The sequence below is a fragment of the Culex pipiens genome, unplaced genomic scaffold (assembly GCF_016801865.2).
Source record: "Culex pipiens pallens isolate TS unplaced genomic scaffold, TS_CPP_V2 Cpp_Un0179, whole genome shotgun sequence".
Taxonomy (NCBI): domain Eukaryota; kingdom Metazoa; phylum Arthropoda; class Insecta; order Diptera; family Culicidae; genus Culex; species Culex pipiens.
In genome coordinates, this window is record NW_026292996.1 from 1 (window position 1) to 13123 (window position 13123).

Sequence of the window (13123 nt, forward strand, 5' to 3'; positions counted from 1 at the left end):
CGAACGGCGGTGGTTCTCGCCCGATTGGATCCCAGCGTCTCACGCTGGGCCTGGTATCGGGTCCGGGTGCTGGGAGTACTATCGTGGTGTGGTTCTTGTGGGGGCGTTCGACTGCGGGGTGGTTGTGATGCGGCACGCTCTGGGGGCGCAGTGCGGACGGGTAGAAGTTCCTGGGGTTGTGAGGTATGGTAGGTGTTTACTGGGCATATTGATGTGTTTGTTGGGGGGGGGGTGATTGTTTGCTTTGGTTGGACGTTTTCGGTTGGTTTTTTTTTTAGTGTTTGATTGGGCCTCGTTGCGTAGGTTTGTGTCTGGGCGTATATATGGTGGGGTGGCTTGGAATTGGGATTGGATGGGATTGGCATTGGGATTGGCTTGGGCTTGGCTTGGGACTTGGATTGGGCTTGGATTGGGCTTGGCTTGGGATTGGATTGGGCTTGGATTGGGATTGGATTGGGCATTGGCTTGGGATTGGATTGGGATTGGATTGAGGGATTGGCATTTGGGATTGGATTGGGCATTCTGGATTGGGCTTGGATTGGGATTGGATTGGGTTGGCTTGGGATTGGCATTGTGGACTTGGATTGGGCTTGGATTGGGCTTGGATTGGGCTTGGCATTGGTGGCTTGGATTGGGATTGGCATTGGGATTGGATTGGGATTGGCAATTGGGCTTGGACTTGGGGTTGGATTGGGATTGGATTGGGATTGGATTGGGGCTTTGATTGGGATTCGGATTGGGATTGGATTGGTTGGATTGGCATTGGGATTGGATTGGGATTGGCTTGGGATTGGATGGGATTGGCATTGGGATTGGATTGGGCTTGGCATTGGGACTTGGACTTGGGATTGGCTTGGGATTGGATTGGGATTGGATTGGGATTGGATTGGGATTGGATTGGGATTGGATTGGGATTGGATTGGGATTGGATTGGGATTGGATTGGGATTGGATTGGGATTGGATTGGGATTGGATTGGGATTGGATTGGGATTGGATTGGGATTGGATTGGGATTGGATTGGGATTGGATTGGGATTGGATTGGGATTGGATTGGGATTGGATTGGGATTGGATTGGGATTGGATTGGGATTGGATTGGGATTGGATTGGGATTGGATTGGGATTGGATTGGGATTGGATTGGGATTGGATTGGGATTGGATTGGGATTGGATTGGGATTGGATTGGGATTGGATTGGGATTGGATTGGGATTGGATTGGGATTGGATTGGGATTGGATTGGGATTGGATTGGGATTGGATTGGGATTGGATTGGGATTGGATTGGGATTGGATTGGGATTGGATTGGGATTGGATTGGGATTGGGATTGGATTGGGATTGGATTGGGATTGGGATTGGGATTGGATTGGGATTGGATTGGGATTGGATTGGGATTGGATTGGGATTGGATTGGGATTGGATTGGGATTGGATTGGGATTGGCTTGGATTGGATTGGGATTGGGATTGGATTGGGATTGGATTGGGATTGGATTGGGATTGGATTGGGATTGGATTGGGATTGGATTGGGATTGGATTGGGATTGGATTGGGATTGGATTGGGATTGGATTGGGATTGGATTGGGATTGGATTGGGATTGGATTGGGATTGGATTGGGATTGGATTGGGATTGGATTGGGATTGGATTGGGATTGGATTGGGATTGGATTGGGATTGGATTGGGATTGGATTGGGATTGGATTGGGATTGGATTGGGATTGGATTGGGATTGGATTGGGATTGGATTGGGATTGGATTGGGATTGGATTGGGATTGGATTGGGATTGGATTGGGATTGGATTGGGATTGGATTGGGATTGGATTGGGATTGGATTGGGATTGGATTGGGATTGGATTGGGATTGGATTGGGATTGGATTGGGATTGGATTGGGATTGGATTGGGATTGGATTGGGATTGGATTGGGATTGGATTGGGATTGGATTGGGATTGGATTGGGATTGGGATTGGATTGGGATTGGATTGGGATTGGATTGGGATTGGATTGGGATTGGATTGGGATTGGATTGGGATTGGATTGGGATTGGATTGGGATTGGATTGGGATTGGATTGGGATTGGATTGGGATTGGATTGGGATTGGATTGGGATTGGATTGGGATTGGATTGGGATTGGATTGGGATTGGATTGGGATTGGGATTGGATTGGGATTGGATTGGGATTGGATTGGGATTGGATTGGGATTGGATTGGGATTGGATTGGGATTGGATTGGGATTGGATTGGGATTGGATTGGGATTGGATTGGGATTGGATTGGGATTGGATTGGGATTGGATTGGGATTGGATTGGGATTGGATTGGGATTGGATTGGGATTGGATTGGGATTGGATTGGGATTGGATTGGGATTGGATTGGGATTGGATTGGGATTGGATTGGGATTGGATTGGGATTGGATTGGGATTGGATTGGGATTGGATTGGGATTGGATTGGGATTGGATTGGGATTGGATTGGGATTGGATTGGGATTGGATTGGGATTGGATTGGGATTGGATTGGGATTGGATTGGGATTGGATTGGGATTGGATTGGGATTGGATTGGGATTGGATTGGGATTGGATTGGGATTGGATTGGGATTGGATTGGGATTGGATTGGGATTGGATTGGGATTGGATTGGGATTGGATTGGGATTGGATTGGGATTGGATTGGGATTGGATTGGGATTGGATTGGGATTGGATTGGGATTGGATTGGGATTGGATTGGGATTGGATTGGGATTGGATTGGGATTGGATTGGGATTGGATTGGGATTGGATTGGGATTGGATTGGGATTGGATTGGGATTGGATTGGGATTGGATTGGGATTGGATTGGGATTGGATTGGGATTGGATTGGGATTGGATTGGGATTGGATTGGGATTGGATTGGGATTGGATTGGGATTGGATTGGGATTGGATTGGGATTGGATTGGGATTGGATTGGGATTGGATTGGGATTGGATTGGGATTGGATTGGGATTGGATTGGGATTGGATTGGGATTGGATTGGGATTGGATTGGGATTGGATTGGGATTGGATTGGGATTGGATTGGGATTGGATTGGGATTGGATTGGGATTGGATTGGGATTGGATTGGGATTGGATTGGGATTGGATTGGGATTGGATTGGGATTGGATTGGGATTGGATTGGGATTGGATTGGGATTGGGATTGGGATTGGATTGGGATTGGATTGGGATTGGATTGGGATTGGATTGGGATTGGATTGGGATTGGATTGGGATTGGATTGGGATTGGATTGGGATTGGATTGGGATTGGGATTGGGATTGGATTGGGATTGGATTGGGATTGGATTGGGATTGGATTGGGATTGGATTGGGATTGGATTGGGATTGGATTGGGATTGGATTGGGATTGGATTGGGATTGGATTGGGATTGGATTGGGATTGGATTGGGATTGGATTGGGATTGGGATTGGGATTGGATTGGGATTGGATTGGGATTGGATTGGGATTGGATTGGGATTGGATTGGGATTGGATTGGGATTGGATTGGGATTGGATTGGGATTGGATTGGGATTGGATTGGGATTGGATTGGGATTGGATTGGGATTGGATTGGGATTGGATTGGGATTGGATTGGGATTGGATTGGGATTGGATTGGGATTGGATTGGGATTGGATTGGGATTGGATTGGGATTGGATTGGGATTGGATTGGGATTGGATTGGGATTGGATTGGGATTGGATTGGGATTGGATTGGGATTGGATTGGGATTGGATTGGGATTGGATTGGGATTGGATTGGGATTGGATTGGGATTGGATTGGGATTGGATTGGGATTGGATTGGGATTGGATTGGGATTGGATTGGGATTGGATTGGGATTGGATTGGGATTGGATTGGGATTGGATTGGGATTGGATTGGGATTGGATTGGGATTGGATTGGGATTGGATTGGGATTGGATTGGGATTGGATTGGGATTGGGATTGGGATTGGATTGGGATTGGATTGGGATTGGATTGGGATTGGATTGGGATTGGATTGGGATTGGATTGGGATTGGATTGGGATTGGATTGGGATTGGATTGGGATTGGATTGGGATTGGATTGGGATTGGATTGGGATTGGATTGGGATTGGATTGGGATTGGATTGGGATTGGGATTGGATTGGGATTGGATTGGGATTGGATTGGGATTGGATTGGGATTGGATTGGGATTGGATTGGGATTGGATTGGGATTGGATTGGGATTGGATTGGGATTGGATTGGGATTGGATTGGGATTGGATGGGATTGGATTGGGATTGGATTGGGATTGGATTGGGATTGGATTGGGATTGGATTGGGATTGGATTGGGATTGGATTGGGATTGGATTGGGATTGGATTGGGATTGGATTGGGATTGGATTGGGATTGGATTGGGATTGGATTGGGATTGGATTGGGATTGGATTGGGATTGGATTGGGATTGGATTGGGATTGGATTGGGATTGGATTGGGATTGGATTGGGATTGGATTGGGATTGGATTGGGATTGGATTGGGATTGGATTGGGATTGGATTGGGATTGGATTGGGATTGGATTGGGATTGGATTGGGATTGGATTGGGATTGGGATTGGGATTGGGATTGGATTGGGATTGGATTGGGATTGGATTGGGATTGGATTGGGATTGGATTGGGATTGGATTGGGATTGGATTGGGATTGGATTGGGATTGGATTGGGATTGGATTGGGATTGGATTGGGATTGGATTGGGATTGGCTTGGGATTGGATTGGGATTGGATTGGGATTGGATTGGGATTGGATTGGGATTGGATTGGGATTGGGATTGGATTGGGATTGGATTGGGATTGGATTGGGATTGGATTGGGATTGGATTGGGATTGGATTGGGATTGGATTGGGATTGGATTGGGATTGGATTGGGATTGGATTGGGATTGGATTGGGATTGGATTGGGATTGGATTGGGATTGGATTGGGATTGGATTGGGATTGGATTGGGATTGGATTGGGATTGGATTGGGATTGGATTGGGATTGGATTGGGATTGGGATTGGGATTGGATTGGGATTGGATTGGGATTGGATTGGGATTGGATTGGGATTGGATTGGGATTGGATTGGGATTGGATTGGGATTGGATTGGGATTGGATTGGGATTGGGATTGGGATTGGATTGGGATTGGATTGGGATTGGATTGGGATTGGATTGGGATTGGATTGGGATTGGATTGGGATTGGGATTGGGATTGGATTGGGATTGGATTGGGATTGGATTGGGATTGGATTGGGATTGGATTGGGATTGGGATTGGGATTGGATTGGGATTGGATTGGGATTGGATTGGGATTGGATTGGGATTGGATTGGGCATTGGATTGGGATTGGATTGGGATTGGGATTGGGATTGGGATTGGGATTGGGATTGGGATTGGAATTGGGATTGGGATTGGGATTGGATTGGGATTGGGATTGGGATTGGGATTGGGATTGGGATTGGGATTGGGATTGGGATTGGGATTGGGATTGGGATTGGGATTGGGATTGGATTGGGATTGGGATTGGGATTGGGATTGGGATTGGATTGGGATTGGGATTGGGATTGGGATTGGGATTGGGATTGGGATTGGGATTGGGATTGGATTGGGATTGGATTGGGATTGGATTGGGATTGGATTGGGATTGGATTGGGATTGGATTGGGATTGGATTGGGATTGGATTGGGCTTGGGATTGGGATTGGATTGGGGATTGGATTGGGATTGGATTGGGATTGGATTGGGATTGGATTGGGATTGGCATTGGGATTGGATTGGGATTGGATTGGGATTGGATTGGGATTGGATTGGGATTGGATTGGGATTGGATTGGGATTGGATTGGGATTGGATTGGGATTGGATTGGGATTGGATTGGGATTGGATTGGGATTGGATTGGGATTGGATTGGGATTGGATTGGGATTGGATTGGGATTGGATTGGGATTGGATTGGGATTGGATTGGGATTGGATTGGGACTTGGATTGGGATTGGATTGGGATTGGATTGGGATTGGATTGGGATTGGATTGGGATTGGATTGGGATTGGATTGGGATTGGCATTGGGATTGGATTGGGATTGGATTGGGATTGGATTGGGATTGGATTGGGATTGGATTGGGATTGGATTGGGATTGGATTGGGATTGGATTGGGATTGGATTGGGATTGGCATTGGGATTGGCTTGGGATTGGCATTGGGATTGGATTGGGATTGGCTTGGGATTGGATTGGGATTGGATTGGGATTGGATTGGGATTGGATTGGGATTGGATTGGGATTGGCATTGGGCTTGGATTGGGATTGGCATTGGGATTGGATTGGGATTGGCATTGGGATTGGATTGGGATTGGCATTGGGATTGGATTGGGATTGGCTTGGGCTTGGATTGGGACTTGGATTGGGGATTGGCTTGGGCTTGGATTGGGATTGGATGGGATTGGATTGGGATTGGATTGGGATTGGATTGGGATTGGATTGGGATTGGATTGGGATTGGATTGGGATTGGCTTGGGATTGGATTGGGCTTGGATTGGGATTGGCATTGGGACTTGGCATTGGGCTTGGCTTGGGATTGGATTGGGATTGGATTGGGATTGGATTGGGATTGGACTTGGGATTGGATTGGGGATTGGATTGGGATTGGCTTGGGATTGGACTTGGGATTGGATTGGGATTGGCTTGGGACTTGGATTGGGATTGGATTGGGATTGGATTGGGATTGGCATTGGGATTGGCATTGGGATTGGCTTGGGATTGGCATTGGGATTGGATTGGGATTGGATTGGGCTTGGGATTGGGGATTGGCATTGGGATTGGATTGGGATTGGATTGGGATTGGATTGGGCTTGGGATTGGGATTGGATTGGGATTGGATTGGGATTGGATTGGGATTGGATTGGGATTGGCTTGGGCTTGGCTTGGGATTGGATTGGGACTTGGATTGGGATTGGCATTGGGATTGGATTGGGATTGGATTGGGCTTGGATTGGGATTGGATTGGGATTGGATTGGGATTGGCTTGGGATTGGATTGGGCTTGGCTTGGGATTGGATTGGGATTGGATTGGGATTGGATTGGGCATTGGCTTGGGATTGGATTGGGCTTGGATTGGGCTTGGCTTGGGATTGGCTTGGGATTGGATTGGGCATTGGATTGGGCTTGGATTGGGCTTGGATTGGGATTGGCTTGGGGATTGGACTTGGGCTTGGCTTGGGATTGGCTTGGGCTTGGATTGGGCATTGGATTGGGCTTGGCTTGGGCATTGGCTTGGGATTGGATTGGGGATTGGATTGGGATTGGATTGGGCTTGGCTTGGGCTTGGATTGGGATTGGCATTGGGCTTGGATTGGGCTTGGCTTGGGACTTGGACTTGGGCATTGGCATTGGGATTGGATTGGGATTGGATTGGGGATTGGCTTGGGATTGGCATTGGGATTGGATTGGGATTGGACTTGGGCTTGGATTGGGATTGGATTGGGCTTGGATTGGGATTGGCTTGGGATTGGCTTGGGCTTGGATTGGGATTGGATTGGGATTGGCTTGGGATTGGCATTGGGATTGGATTGGGCTTGGGATTGGGCTTGGCTTGGGCTTGGCTTGGGATTGGATTGGGATTGGCTTGGGATTGGACTTGGGATTGGATTGGGGATTGGCATTGGGCTTGGCTTGGGATTGGCATTGGGACTTGGCTTGGGATTGGATTGGGCTTGGGATTGGGGCTTGGCTTGGGATTGGCATTGGGCTTGGCATTGGGCATTGGACTTGGGACTTGGATTGGGATTGGGCTTGGGATTGGCTTGGGATTGGATTGGGATTGGATGGGATTGGCTTGGGATTGGCTTGGGATTGGCTTGGGACTTGGATTGGGATTGGATTGGGCTTGGCTTGGGATTGGATTGGGCATTGGCTTGGGATTGGCATTGGGCTTGGCTTGGGGCTTGGGCTTGGGGATTGGATTGGGATTGGATTGGGATTGGCTTGGGGATTGGATTGGGATTGGATTGGGACTTGGATTGGGATGGCATTGGGCTTGGATTGGGATTGGATTGGGCTTGGATTGGGACTTGGACATTGGGATGGCATTGGGCTTGGATTGGGCTTGGCTTGGGACTTGGATTGGGATTGGCTTGGGCTTGGCTTGGGCTTGGCTTGGGCATTGGCTTGGGCATTGGCTTGGGATTGGCATTGGGGATTGGCTTGGGATTGGACTTGGGATTGGCTGGGCTTGGCTTGGGCATTGGCATGGGCTTGGCTTGGGGCTTGGCTTGGGGCTTGGCTTGGGATTGGCTTGGGATTGGATGGGCTTGCTTGGGGATTGGCTTGGGCTTGGCTTGGGCTTGGCTTGGGCATTGGGGCATTGGGGCTTGGGGACTTGGGCTTGGCTTGGGATGGCTTGGGGCATTGGCTAGGGCTTGGCTTGGGGCATTGGGCTTGGGATTGGCTTGGGATTGGCTTGGGCTTGGCTTGGGCTTGGCATTGGGCATTGGGATTGGGCTTGGCTTGGGGCTTGGGCTTGGGCTTGGCTTGGGCATTGGGGCTTGGGCTTGGGCATTGGGCTTGGACTTGGGATTGGCATTGGGCTTGGATTGGGGCTTGGCTTGGGCTTGGCTTGGGCTTGGGATTGGGCTTGGCTTGGGACTTGGCTTGGGATTGGCTTGGGCATTGGCTTGGGCTTGGATGGGCTTGGACTTGGGGCTTGGGGCTTGGGACTGGCTTGGGCTTGGCTTGGGGCTTGGGCATTGGATGGTTGGGCTTGGGCATTGGGCATGGGCTTGGGATTGGGCATTGGGCTTGGATTGGGCTGGGGCTTGGGCTTGGCTTGGGATTGGGACTTGGGCTTGGGCTTGGGGCATTGGCTTGGGGCAGGCTTGGGCTTGGCATTGGGCATTGGCTTGGGCTTGGATTGGGATTGGGACTTGGGATTGGGCTTGGGCTTGGCTTGGGGCATTGGATTGGGCTTGGCTTGGGATTGGCATTGGGCATTGGGCTTGGGGCTTGGGACTTGGGGCTTGGCTTGGGGCTTGGCATTGGGGCATTGGACTGGGGACTTGGAGGCTTGGGCTTGGGGATTGGGGATTGGATTGGGCTTGGCTTGGGATTGGGCATGGGATTGGATTGGGATTGGCTTGGGCATTGGATTGGGCTTGGCTTGGGCTTGGATTGGGCTTGGCTTGGGCTTGGCTTGGGCTTGGGCTTGGGCTTGGGGATTGGGATTGGGGCATTGGCTTGGGTTGGCATTGGGCTTGCTTGGGGCTTGGGGCTTGGGATTGGCTTGGGCTTGGGCTTGGGTTGGACTTGGGACTTGGCTTGGGGATGGCTTGGGGCTTGGGGATTGGGGCTTGGCTTGGGATTGGCTTGGGGCTTGGCTTGGGACTTGGCTTGGGATTGGCTTGGGATTTGGCTTTGGGACTTGGACATTGGGATTGGCATATGGGCTTGGCTTGGGCTTGGCTTGGGATTGGACTTGGGCTTGGCTTGGGAGGCATTGGGCATTGGCTTGGGGCATTGGCTGGGATTGGGGCTTGGGGCATTGGCTTGGGGCTTGGCTATGGGATCTCGAGTCGCATAGGGATTGGGGCTTGGCTTGGGCTTGGATGGGCTTGGCTTGGGCTTGGGCATTGGGGCTTGTGACTTGGGATGGGTTGGGATTGGCTTGGGGCTTGGCATTGGGCATTGGAATTGGGCTTGGCATTGGGCTTGGGATTGGGCTTGGCATTGGGATTGGCATTGGGCTTGGCTTGGGCTTGGACTTGGGCATTGGATTGGGCTTGGACTTGGGCATTGGCTTGGGCTTGGCATTGGGCTTGGCTTGGGCTTGGCATGGGATTGGCTTGGGCTTGGATTGGGCTTGGACTTGGGATTGGCATTGGGCTTGGCTTGGGCTTGGCTTGGGCTTGGACTTGGGATTGGATTGGGATTGGATTGGGCTTGGATTGGGCATTGGACTTGGGCACTTGTGACGCGAGGCGGGGCTCGCAGCCGCCCCGTTGTGATTGTTGTTGAGTGAGATAATTGGGATTGGATTGGAGATTGGGATTCGGGATTGGGATTGGGATTGGATTGGGATTGGATTGGGATTGGATTGGGATTGGAATTGGCATTGGATTGGGAATTGGATTGGGATTGGATTGGGATTGGATTGGGATTGGATTGGGATTGGAATTGGCATTGGATTGGGATTGGATTGGGATTGGATTGGCATTGGATTGGGATTGGATTGGGGATTTGTATTGGCATTGGAGTGGGATTGGATTGGGGATTTGGATTGGGATTGGATTGGGATTTGGATTGGGATTGGAATTGGGAATTGGATTGGGATTGGATTGAAAGGAATTGGAATTGGGGATTGGATATGTGGATTGGAATGGGAATGGAATTGGGATGGAAATTGGGTTGGGATTTGGATTGGAATTGGGATTGGATTGGGGTATTGGAATTGGTATTGGAATTGGGGATTGGATTTGCATTGGATTGGGATTGGCATTGGGATTGGAATTGGGATCTGGGAAATTGAATTGAAATTGAATTGAAATTGAATTGAAATTGAATTGAAATTGAATTGAAATTGAATTGAAATTGAATTGAAATTGAATTGAAATTGAATTGAAATTGAATTGAAATTGAATTGAAATTGAATTGAAATTGAATTGAAATTGAATTGAAATTGAATTGAAATTGAATTGAAATTGAATTGAAATTGAATTGAAATTGAATTGAAATTGAATTGAAATTGAATTGAAATTGAATTGAAATTGAATTGAAATTGAATTGAAATTGAATTGAAATTGAATTGAAATTGAATTGAAATTGAATTGAAATTGAATTGAAATTGAATTGAAATTGAATTGAAATTGAATTGAAATTGAATTGAAATTGAATTGAAATTGAATTGAAATTGAATTGAAATTGAATTGAAATTGAATTGAAATTGAATTGAAATTGAATTGAAATTGAATTGAAATTGAATTGAAATTGAATTGAAATTGAATTGAAATTGAATTGAAATTGAATTGAAATTGAATTGAAATTGAATTGAAATTGAATTGAAATTGAATTGAAATTGAATTGAAATTGAATTGAAATTGAATTGAAATTGAATTGAAATTGAATTGAAATTGAATTGAAATTGAATTGAAATTGAATTGAAATTGAATTGAAATTGAATTGAAATTGAATTGAAATTGAATTGAAATTGAATTGAAATTGAATTGAAATTGAATTGAAATTGAATTGAAATTGAATTGAAATTGAATTGAAATTGAATTGAAATTGAATTGAAATTGAATTGAAATTGAATTGAAATTGAATTGAAATTGAATTGAAATTGAATTGAAATTGAATTGAAATTGAATTGAAATTGAATTGAAATTGAATTGAAATTGAATTGAAATTGAATTGAAATTGAATTGAAATTGAATTGAAATTGAATTGAAATTGAATTGAAATTGAATTGAAATTGAATTGAAATTGAATTGAAATTGAATTGAAATTGAATTGAAATTGAATTGAAATTGAATTGAAATTGAATTGAAATTGAATTGAAATTGAATTGAAATTGAATTGAAATTGAATTGAAATTGAATTGAAATTGAATTGAAATTGAAATTGAATTGAAATTGAATTGAAATTGAATTGAAATTGAATTGAAATTGAATTGAAATTGAATTGAAATTGAATTGAAATTGAATTGAAATTGAATTGAAATTGAATTGAAATTGAATTGAAATTGAATTGAAATTGAATTGAAATTGAATTGAAATTGAATTGAAATTGAATTGAAATTGAATTGAAATTGAATTGAAATTGAATTGAAATTGAATTGAAATTGAATTGAAATTGAATTGAAATTGAATTGAAATTGAATTGAAATTGAATTGAAATTGAATTGAAATTGAATTGAAATTGAATTGAAATTGAATTGAAATTGAATTGAAATTGAATTGAAATTGAATTGAAATTGAATTGAAATTGAATTGAAATTGAATTGAAATTGAATTGAAATTGAATTGAAATTGAATTGAAATTGAATTGAAATTGAATTGAAATTGAATTGAAATTGAATTGAAATTGAATTGAAATTGAATTGAAATTGAATTGAAATTGAATTGAAATTGAATTGAAATTGAATTGAAATTGAATTGAAATTGAATTGAAATTGAATTGAAATTGAATTGAAATTGAATTGAAATTGAATTGAAATTGAATTGAAATTGAATTGAAATTGAATTGAAATTGAATTGAAATTGAATTGAAATTGAATTGAAATTGAATTGAAATTGAATTGAAATTGAATTGAAATTGAATTGAAATTGAATTGAAATTGAATTGAAATTGAATTGAAATTGAATTGAAATTGAATTGAAATTGAATTGAAATTGAATTGAAATTGAATTGAAATTGAATTGAAATTGAATTGAAATTGAATTGAAATTGAATTGAAATTGAATTGAAATTGAATTGAAATTGAATTGAAATTGAATTGAAATTGAATTGAAATTGAATTGAAATTGAATTGAAATTGAATTGAAATTGAATTGAAATTGAATTGAAATTGAATTGAAATTGAATTGAAATTGAATTGAAATTGAATTGAAATTGAATTGAAATTGAATTGAAATTGAATTGAAATTGAATTGAAATTGAATTGAAATTGAATTGAAATTGAATTGAAATTGAATTGAAATTGAATTGAAATTGAATTGAAATTGAATTGAAATTGAATTGAAATTGAATTGAAATTGAATTGAAATTGAATTGAAATTGAATTGAAATTGAATTGAAATTGAATTGAAATTGAATTGAAATTGAATTGAAATTGAATTGAAATTGAATTGAAATTGAATTGAAATTGAATTGAAATTGAATTGAAATTGAATTGAAATTGAATTGAAATTGAATTGAAATTGAATTGAAATTGAATTGAAATTGAATTGAAATTGAATTGAAATTGAATTGAAATTGAATTGAAATTGAATTGAAATTGAATTGAAATTGAATTGAAATTGAATTGAAATTGAATTGAAATTGAATTGAAATTGAATTGAAATTGAATTGAAATTGAATTGAAATTGAATTGAAATTGAATTGAAATTGAATTGAAATTG

At 43.6% G+C, this 13123-nt stretch overlaps 1 protein-coding gene across 1 annotated transcript; it reads right to left on the reverse strand.

Annotated features, from left to right (window-relative positions):
- Positions 1–43: 43 nt before the first annotated feature.
- Positions 44–9886, reverse strand: LOC120432019 (uncharacterized; the record flags this gene model as incomplete). The annotated part of the gene is given in 7 exon segments (XM_039597155.1): positions 44–170; positions 5439–5530; positions 5533–5562; positions 5565–5616; positions 7219–7435; positions 8131–9650; positions 9692–9886. Coding segments are annotated over 7 exon segments (2233 nt in total), but the record flags the coding sequence as incomplete, so codon positions are not given.
- Positions 9887–13123: the final 3237 nt, after the last annotated feature.